The sequence below is a fragment of the Athene cunicularia genome, assembly GCF_003259725.1.
Source record: "Athene cunicularia isolate RWA chromosome 1 unlocalized genomic scaffold, athCun1 chr1_part2, whole genome shotgun sequence".
Classification (NCBI taxonomy): domain Eukaryota; kingdom Metazoa; phylum Chordata; class Aves; order Strigiformes; family Strigidae; genus Athene; species Athene cunicularia.
Window position 1 is genome coordinate 74923101 of NW_020799092.1, and position 10186 is coordinate 74933286.

General features: G+C 38.2%; 1 protein-coding gene across 6 annotated transcripts in view; it reads left to right on the forward strand.

Moving 5' to 3' along the window:
- The window catches only part of GRM3 (glutamate metabotropic receptor 3), a 96127-nt gene that overhangs the window by 73471 nt on the left and 12470 nt on the right, over nt 1-10186 (forward strand). For all 6 annotated transcript variants that reach the window (XM_026862403.1, XM_026862408.1, XM_026862395.1 and 3 more), the window contains one exon: nt 7948-9014. In XM_026862403.1, the coding sequence (XP_026718204.1) occupies nt 7948-9014 (1067 nt within the window). The remainder of the gene's footprint in view (nt 1-7947; nt 9015-10186) is intronic.

The following is a 10186-nucleotide window of genomic DNA, read 5'->3' on the forward strand; positions in this document are numbered from 1 at the left end:
TTTAGGTTAAAAAATATAGGTCACTTTTTTACGCATATATTATATTTACAGAGAAAACTGATCTGCTCCAGAATCTTACACCATAAGATGTGTGAAATATTTATATTTCCAGCTGAACTCCAAGTGTTCTTTGTCTTCCACCAACATTATGTCAGATGTGCCAAGTACCATAACTGAGCTGCATAATATGTCTGAGCATAAAGGTTCCTCTGTGTGTTTCACTGCAGCATTGTTTCTTTATTCTAGTTATGATGCATCCTACATCTCCTTTTTTTCCACAAAATGTTTAATAAAGTTAAGCTTCAGTTATCTCTAAAAGGTGCTCTCCTTAGAATTCACTACTTATGGTTTTATTTTCTTACTGGAAATACAATTTAATTTTGCAAATTATCTCATTATTAGCAATTTGTAGGGTGATTGCTGAGAGTTTTCAGTAGCTTTTTAACAAAAATAATACTCATAAGATTTGTAGGAAGAGGCAATACCTTTATTAGACAGCCCACGTATCTGGAAAGGACAGAAAAGCTTTTGGCACAACATCTCTTTGCTGTGTCTTGTCTTGCATCTTGATCAGACCCTGTGTTTCTAAACTATATACTTTTAAAGAAGCGAATGAAAACCTCCCAGCAATTACTCTGAAAATGGATAATAATGAGGCTGGTTTGCAAAGTGAAATTGTGTTTCCAGGAGGAAATAAAAATCTGATATACTGAACTCCAAGCAGAGCTGTTCCTTCAAAATAATTGAAGGTCAAATTTATTGAGCAATTTCTCTGATGACCTAATGAAGTCACCTTGTGCCTGAAAGCTTGTGCACTTCCTCCTTCTATAGACTAGTCTAATAAAAAATACTGCTTTTCTTAGGAGCTTAAAATTTCTTGAATCTTAGACCACCACAGCTACAGTTTTCCTATTAAATATAATTTAATATTAAAATACTAAATAATAGTATTGCATTATAAGTAATTAAATCTCCGTCAGCCTGCCTGATTTGGGAGTGACTCCATATCAAGTCAATTAGGAAATAACAGCCAGAGGGTATATTTCATGGTTCATTTGGTTCTGATCTCTAAGGACAAATTATCTAAATTTTTCACATCACTATCTGGAAACACCTCTCTAATCCTCAAGTCCTCACAGAGGAGAGAATGTTTTAACCACCTTCCTTCAATATCTTAATTACCGAATCTATTCATATTTCCTTCAGGCTGACAAAGAGAACAAAAAATATTAGTAGGTATTCAACACTTCCTTAGCCACCAGTTACTATATGCAATCTTGAGGTGGACTTAGCACATCATGGAATGGTACCTCCAAAAAGAGAAAGATTCGTGTCATTGTGACATAACTGAGTCCCTCTCTTAGTCCAAAAGTTAATTTTAGCAACATTAACACACAGCTTCCACCTCCTTCAGCTGCACCCTGGATGTATTGAGAAGAGAGTGGTAAGGCATGACACCAGTGCCAGCACTGAGGTTAAATGAGAATATCCCTCAGCCAGCAGTCCAAGTCAGACCCAGAGAACTCATAACCTTGGGATTGGCAGAAAGTCCCAAACAAAATCTCAGGCTCTGAAAGCAATGCTCGTGTTCAGCAACTATAACATAACTCACCAGCCAACTCATGTTTTCCTCAGACCAAAACATTTCAAGAGATACCAAAGGTCAGCATAGAATTTACAGTTCCAGCTCCCAAGCTTTAGTGTTGTCACCCTAAGAGTGGACATAATTCTTCATAATGGGAATGGGTTCCCCTGCTTCTGTTTACAAAATAACTAGTTGGCCTGAGGGAGGAGTTAGGCAGTTTAAACCATGGTTTAATTTCCTATGTAATTGCAAGTTGATTGCTAGTATAAATTACTCTGCATGTATTTTGCCTCTTGTGCCAGCCATTTCCTAATGTGAATAATCTTAAATTAAAAGAACGGTATCAATTGAAAGGCATTGCTATGTTGGAATCTCACAAATCATTCCTATCAATTATCAACCTAGCAGATTCATTAAAAAAAGGAAAACACCTCAGATGCTTTTTCATGGATGTTTGATTTATTTTAAAATTGGTCTAATTCAACCTTAACCAAAAAACTCCAAGAAGTTTTCTTAATTTCTAGGGATATGGTTTTCTATTTTTAAGGAGAAATATGAAGACTGCGAAACATTTACATGCTTTCCTGCCTTTCACGTCTCAAAATCCAAATCCTTTCAGAAATCAAAAATTCCCTTTTAATTTCTTAAATTTTCTTTAAGAGTGATTTCATAAGTTCCTTATTGAAGGTTTGTAACTTAGCATCTAGTTCATTATCCCAAGTCCTAAAGACCACAGGTACCCAAAGGCCACACAGGTAAGAGGACACCACACACCTGAAAATTAAAACATTATGCTTAAGGCAAGCATCTCACAGGAAAGGTAGCTGGGGAGTTCTGTGCTCAGCCAGGCTGAGGATAATGACAAGCTGAATTAATTCTTCTAAACTTTGAGATCCCACTTAGTTTGTTTTGCCAGCGTCCACATTACTTTTCTCCTGGACTCCTCTCAGATTTCCTCTGCAGCCGTGACAGCCGGTGGCTTGCAAGGGACACCCCTCCCTTTGCAGGTACCTTGCAGAGAGCTTGTGCAAGGTGATACCACTTGGCACTCCAGCTGCGAGCCTTTCTGTTCCAAATATTGGTGATACTCATCTCACCTAACTTCAGTTACATATATTGTAGGTGTATTTTAGCTAGTCACTCTCATTATGGTCAGAGAAAAAAAACATGTACAGTTCAGATGTGTCTACTCTAAGGTGAACCCTAGAAATGCCCGTTTTCTTTTGTATGGCAGAAGCTTGGGATAAGTAACTCGTATGCAAATACCCGTGTGATAGATCTTTGCAACTAGGCTTGGGGAAACGTTTCTGGCTCTTGACTACTGCGAACACTGTGGTGGTCTATGACGTGTTAAAGTTCCCTACAGTAAACAAGTTTCTAACCTGAGAGAGAAACCATAGAGCTGAATAGAAAATCTGTAGACATAGATAGGAAAATTACATTTGTAGAGGACTAATTAGACTCATTCATTTCTTGAAGGAGAAAAAGCAATACTGCATATGACCCAAACGCATCCAGAAACGATGGTGCAGAGGTTAAAAGTGACTACTTGTCTCTGTGAAAACTGATATTTTAAGACTATTCGGTATTTATTAATTGTGAAGAACTATAATCTAGTGACACTTCACTCTGATCTTTCCCTATAATGACTTTTAAATTACCAAATTTCAACATCCCTTCTGCCAATCAGATGTGAAAGCAGTTGCGTTATGCTGAGAAACAAGAGTGGGTGCATCAGGTGTCCATAACTCAGTCTGAATGTTCAGCCAAGCAGAAATAAGTCACTTTGACCTCAACAAACCATATCTAGCTAAAAATAAAAGAAAATTAAAAGATGTATGCATTCTCAGGGTCCTTTTCAAGATAAAGCGTCATACATGCAGTCAAGTCCATTGGACAAACACACCATATCCTGTTATATTATTGTCAAGGCTCTTCCTTACAGTGCTTTAAAAAGGCATTGCATGGGAAGGAGTAGTGGGTATTAAAAAAAAACTATCTTTTTCCAGTACATAAACAAATGTCTTGTTTTTCAGTCTTAAATCAGAAGTTCAGAGTTTTTGCAGCACCATCTAGTGAGACTAAAGAGGTTTTACTCAACTTCTCAGAAACTCCTGCCTGTTTCCTCTTTACGTTTGCATTTCTTTTTAATCACGATATACTTATAGTCTATTGGCTGAAAGTCTTTGGGGCCAACAAGCTGTTGAAGAAGCTGCCTTTGGTGCACACAATAGTCCTTTTTACATTTCTTTCTGAACTACATGAAATACCACAGCTTTGCAAACTGCCGAGCTGAAAAACTGCAGAGCTTTCATCAAGCCTTGTTATTAATGAATTGTCTCCTAGCTAGTGAGATGGGCCTCTGATCTGTACCTTGTTTTGAAAGAACACACTCTGCAAGTAGAGAACAGATGCATGTTTTGTTAGATGTGAAGGATGTAGGCATACCTGTCATCATTCCTAGCAGGAAGTGTTACTGATTATATTTTCTATAAGGCAACATCTATACACTCACTCAGCTCTGTGCCAGACATATGCAAGACTGTATGCAAAATATCCTTCCTGGCCCAAAGATGTTGCTGGCAAACAAAATTCTGTCTGATTCCAAGCCAGTTCAGATGACGCTCATCTTTTCCTAGGCTGCTCTGTTTCTTGAAAGTTTCCCAGTGCCTAATTATGATTAAAGCTGCTTTGTTTTCCTCATCTACTCATCCCTGGTTAAAAAATCCTGAAGTATTTTTCACACAACTGAGCCAATGTGTGGAATCAGAAGCATTTTAAGAACTATTTCCTATAACACCTCTTAAAACAATGTTTTTGCCCAATAAGAAAATAAATACCACCTTCAGAACTTTCTGAAATCTTCCATGTCACCAAGAGTTACATACCACTGAAACCAAAAAAAAAAAAAAAAAAAATTTCAGAATGAAAGCAACTCATCTTCTTCTAACAGCACATAAGCACATACTTGCTAACTATGTGACTGTTAGAAGAGGGGATACCACTCTAGGAAGATAGAAACAAAGTGACATAATTCACTGTATAGAAGCTATGATGTTATTTTACGTTCTTATACATACCTGCCACTAAAACTGTTGTGAAACTACAGTCTTTCTTATCTGAAGCTGAGAGAGTTTGTGCTCCACTTACACAATGGCATCCTCTCCTCCGATAGGATTTCTTCAGTGAGCTGGCAGAGGTGGGCTGCCTGCACCATGGCTCCATATGTTTCTGTCTTCTGCACTTCATATACCTGAGGGTTTCTCCTCATTAATGCCACTGGTGTTGCATCTTCTTTGATGAACTGCTGCAAGCTGGAACGCAAAGCATCCCTGGTTTATCTTTAAGTCACTTTTAATTATCCTTTATTCTCCTTAATAACTTCTTTTATAGAATTTCTCTTGGATAACTGCTTTGCATAAGGATAATTCATTTCATGAAGTGCAAGGGGAGGAGAAGATTCAAAGATACTGCTCAAAGGAAACAAAGTTTATATTGTCATTCAAACAGGCTTCTAACTAACAGCATGGGTAGACCCAGAGTCTTGTCTCTCATATCCAAAGGATCAGATCCAAAACAGCTTAGCTACAACCTTGAAAAATATCTGCCAAAAATACCTGTTATAAATATTGTAGATTTACTCTTGAAACTAAAATGTAACTGCAAAAAAAAATCGGAGTGACTTATGATGTGGCCTGACATCTATTAATAGGCAAAAATTATTCTTTTTACTCTAAAATATAAACTCCTGCTTTCTTATGATACTGCATTCGTGCCTATAAGCATCTCATTTTTATGATTATTATGACATCATATTTGCTGAAAACATGACTTTTTGAAAGTGGTTCTACAGGATCTAGAATATGTTGATAAATATCAGTTAAAGTGCCTTAGTGATTTTATGTGTAATCAGTCAGTATATTAATTGCTGCCACCCAGTGGGCTCATTTGTAGTCTTTGGCTCACTATACTATAATTTAATACATCATTATTTGGTTAAATGATTTCATCCTCTCCATCTGAAGGAGTGTGATTTATTTTCCTCTATCAGCAGACACTAAAAAATAGTGTTTCAAGCTACAAGCTGTGGTTGGCTTAAAACATATTGTCCTACAAATATTTTTCTTCATATCTGTAGTGTGGGACCAGACCCACGGAAGGCAACATACACATAAGCTTCGAACTAACTGTACGTGAGATTACCTGCTTTTCCTTCTCGGCCTACCTGCAAAGTCCAAGGCAAATACTTTGTTTTATTTAAATGATAAATATTTCATTAGAACTAGGAAGTTTTTTAACATGTTACACTTTCCTGAAAAGCACTGATATTTCTGACCCTTGCATACCTTGCACTGGGGTACTCGTGCACTTGGCAGAAGATAAGCCATGCAAACAGTTTGCAGTTTGTCTCCCTTACCTGCAGCTCCAGTGGTGCCAGTAGAAGCCACAGGCTCTCGGCACACCTCAGAGGCTGGCCTATATAACACTGAAGTGAATAAATTGGCTCTTAAAACTGGGCTGCTGTGTTAACAGCTTCTACAATCTATGTAAGTGTTATGAATAATGAAATAAGACACTGTCAATGACAACATATTATTGAAGAGCTGTTAAGTGCTGCATTATGATTTCATTTTGATGCTGCTCCTGGATGAGAGAGCTTACATGCCTGTGCGTGAAAGGAGGAGGGAGAGAAGGGAAGATGCTTAACATTCTTCTTATTGACCTATATTTTGAATTCAGATACCTGTTTAATTTAGAGCATGTTATTTCCAGGAGGAATGGCCATTTGGGGGAGTAATTTGCTGCCCTTAATTTCTGTGCACTCAGCCATCTTGTTGGGCTACATGCAGTGCAACTAGATGCCAACAGGGAAGGAAAAGAGAAAATAACCCTCTTACACATTCCTGGGTTACCCAGACCTAGTCTGTAATCCTGTAAATCAAGGCTGTCTACCATTGTGGTTGATGCAAGTGAGGCAGTAAAGTGCAGGAGAGGGAAGGGATAAGAACAGGCTGAGTCTTGGCTCAAGCCCAGAAGAGACTGTAGATGGATGTAAATTATCTTCCAACCTTGCCCTAAGATAAGAAGAAAGTTGGGAAAGAAATGCACTCCAAGTCTAGCAGCTGAGGAGATACAGGTTATGCATCAACACTCCAACTGGGGCTTCTGTGCCAAAAACCACTGTCCCCTTTACTGCTTTTAGTGGGATTACTGCAAAATAAGGTAACAATCTGCAGGAATAAAGGTGAAAGAATTTAGCCTCAGTGCTTTATAGAAGCTAAATAAATCTACTGCAAGAAATCTAAAGTATCTGGAGGTTGAAGTGGAGGAAGATATTACATCCTTATATGATATTGCTCATGCTCAAACACAGCATGAGTGCAGATGCAAGGAAAGAGATTTATTCCTGTAATGATAGTGGAAACACTTCTGTAACCAAAGACACTGGGGAATGAAATCACCTTTATTGCTCATCAATGGCAAAAAAAAACCCAAAACTTGCTTCCTGCCTATAAAGCTGTTCACCTTTGATGCTAAAGCAAATGACCAATAAATCACATGGTAAATGCAATTTCCTCCTACATTTTTAATATTTCTTCATTCCCTGCATGAGCCTCAGCTGGAAGAAAAACAAAAACTCTCCAGAGTTTACCAGTTGGAAGTGTTACAATATTGATTTCACAGAAGGTCACAGATCAAGTTTGTGGTTTTTTCATCTAATCCCCAAATAAGATATAGGACCAAAGCAGCACATGCTGGGAACCTTGGACCAGACAAGAAATATCAGAAACTGGTAAAACTGAAGCAAAACAGAAGGGTTTCAAAACTTCCTACAACATGGGGAGAAGTGGAAAAAACAGATTTCATAGTTACTTCTCCATTATCTTCAGAATGAATACTCTGTTCAGCTGCATCCCAGACTGTTTGCCTCAAAACTGATGTTTATTAATCTGATTATTTAATTTTCCTTATGTCATGACAGCTGAATTTTACCAAATAATGCTGATTCTCAGTTAGAATCAGATCTCTTTCTTTCAAGAAGAAATGTGAAATGTAACAGTTGTGCATACTGGGGGAAATAATTGGAGAATTCATTTGTATACAGGGTAAAAAAAGTAAGGACATTGGTAATCTAACATTTACAAATATATCTCATGCAGTAAAGTGAAATAGTGTTCTATTATCTGACTTCTTTTCTTCTTCCAGATTCAAAAATGAGACAGATAACAGACCTCTGAACTTACCTGTTGGCACTTGAATTGGATTCTGTAAGCTGTCAGGTGTCTGTGCTTGCCAAAGGAATGAAAAATGTTATCTGCAGCTTTGATAATAACATTCTCTGTTTCTTTTTTTTTTCACAGCTCCATTCAACCCTCCCAATGCTGCAGACAGTATGGTCAAATTTGATGCCTATGGAGATGGGATAGGACAATACAACGTGTTCAATTTCCAGTACACTGGAGGCAGATACTCCTACGTGAAGGTTGGTCACTGGGCAGAAACCTTGTCACTTGAGGTAGACTCTATCCACTGGTCCAGGAACTCTGTCCCTGTCTCCCAGTGCAGTGACCCCTGTGCTCCTAACGAGATGAAGAATATGCAACCAGGAGATGTCTGCTGTTGGATTTGTATTCCCTGTGAAACCTATGAGTATCTGGCTGATGAATTCACTTGTGCAGACTGCGGGCCTGGAAAATGGCCCACAGCTGACCTGACTGGCTGTTACGACCTACCAGAAGACTACATCAAGTGGGAAGATGCTTGGGCAATAGGTCCTGTTACCATTGCATGCCTGGGCTTTATTTGTACTTTTATGGTCATTGCAGTGTTCATCAAGCACAACAATACCCCCCTGGTCAAAGCTTCTGGCCGTGAACTGTGCTACATATTGCTCTTCGGGGTCTTCCTCTCTTACAGCATGACTTTCTTCTTCATAGCCAAGCCTTCTCCAGCTATCTGCACCCTGCGCCGGTTGGGGCTGGGAAGCTCCTTTGCTGTCTGCTACTCTGCCCTTCTGACAAAAACAAACTGCATAGCCAGAATATTTGATGGTGTAAAGAATGGTGCTCAAAGGCCTAAATTCATCAGCCCCAGCTCTCAGGTCTTCATCTGCCTGAGTCTCATTTTGGTACAGATTGTAATGGTGTCCGTGTGGCTTATCTTGGAGGCCCCTGGCACCAGGCGGTACACTCTTCCTGAGAAGAGAGAGACTGTCATATTGAAATGCAATGTCAAAGATTCCAGTATGTTAATCTCCTTAACATATGATGTAATCCTCGTAGTCTTATGCACTGTATATGCCTTCAAAACAAGGAAATGTCCAGAGAACTTCAACGAAGCCAAGTTTATCGGTTTCACAATGTACACAACGTGCATCATTTGGCTGGCCTTTCTCCCCATATTTTATGTGACATCTAGTGACTACAGAGTAAGTCTTTGGATATCTGTTTCCATAAATCATGTGCATCACTTTAGGGGACCATGTTGGCATTCACTAAAAGCTCTTTCACTTCTTTTGTCCACCGGATCACTTGCAAACAAGATCTGTTCCAATGTTAATGTCCTTCTAAACATATTACCAAATTTTTATCTTATTTCTAAGAAAGATGGTCTCATTTCAGACTGAGCATGTGCAGTTAGAGGTGGAAGGGATTTAGTACCATCGGTCTGATTGTGATCAAGACATAGCATATAGATTAAGTATTCATATTGGTACATCAGTATGTGAAGTCATAGTCCTATCAGAAAAGCCTAGTAGACCATGAGCTAGAATGAGTCATAATGAGATATTTGGTTGAGGTGGACCTTAAATTAAAAACTGAACTAACTAGTCTCCTTCTGCAAAAGAATCTGCCATTCAAACATTGTATTTTCTTCCACATAAAAAAGATAAGGAAAGAATTTCAAAATTTGCTATGAAACAGGATTATTTTTAAAAAGAATCCAACAAATGTTATGCTCTAATATAGAAATTTTTATTTCTCCACTTTGTAGAGGACAAAACACATACCTTACTGAGCAGAAAATATTGGTCAGCTTTCACCAACAAACTTAAAAATCATTAAACTGTTTAAATTGTCATGGGAGAGTTGCAAAGCTTCAAGTTCAATAAAATCGTATTTTTGGATGGAAGGAAATTGTCTCTGAAAAAGATTCAGATCTGCTCCACTGGAAATCTCACAGTTATTATGATGTGGGAAGTGACTGCTGGAGCTGGCCCTTGGAGTAGTCTCTGGTGAATTAATTCAACTTTCTGCCCAGAAGAAAGGTATATTACTTTAGGGTGCTATAATTACCAGTAGTATGTACATGAAATAACCTGTAAAACTGTGGAGCTAATAATTTCACTCAACATACTTTTGGTGTGACCACCCTGGAACAGTATATTGAGTTCTATTTTTCTCAGCTTAGGAAAGGTACTGAAAACATCAAGAAAACAAGGATAGATAACAAATGACGCAGTAAGACACGCGGTGACAGTAAAAAAGCTAAATATATTTAGTCTAGACAAGAGTAAACCCAGGGAGACGTGATCACAGACTATAAATAATTTCAAGGCAAGGGGAAAAAAAAAAAAAAAAAAAAAAAAGGCAATTTTAT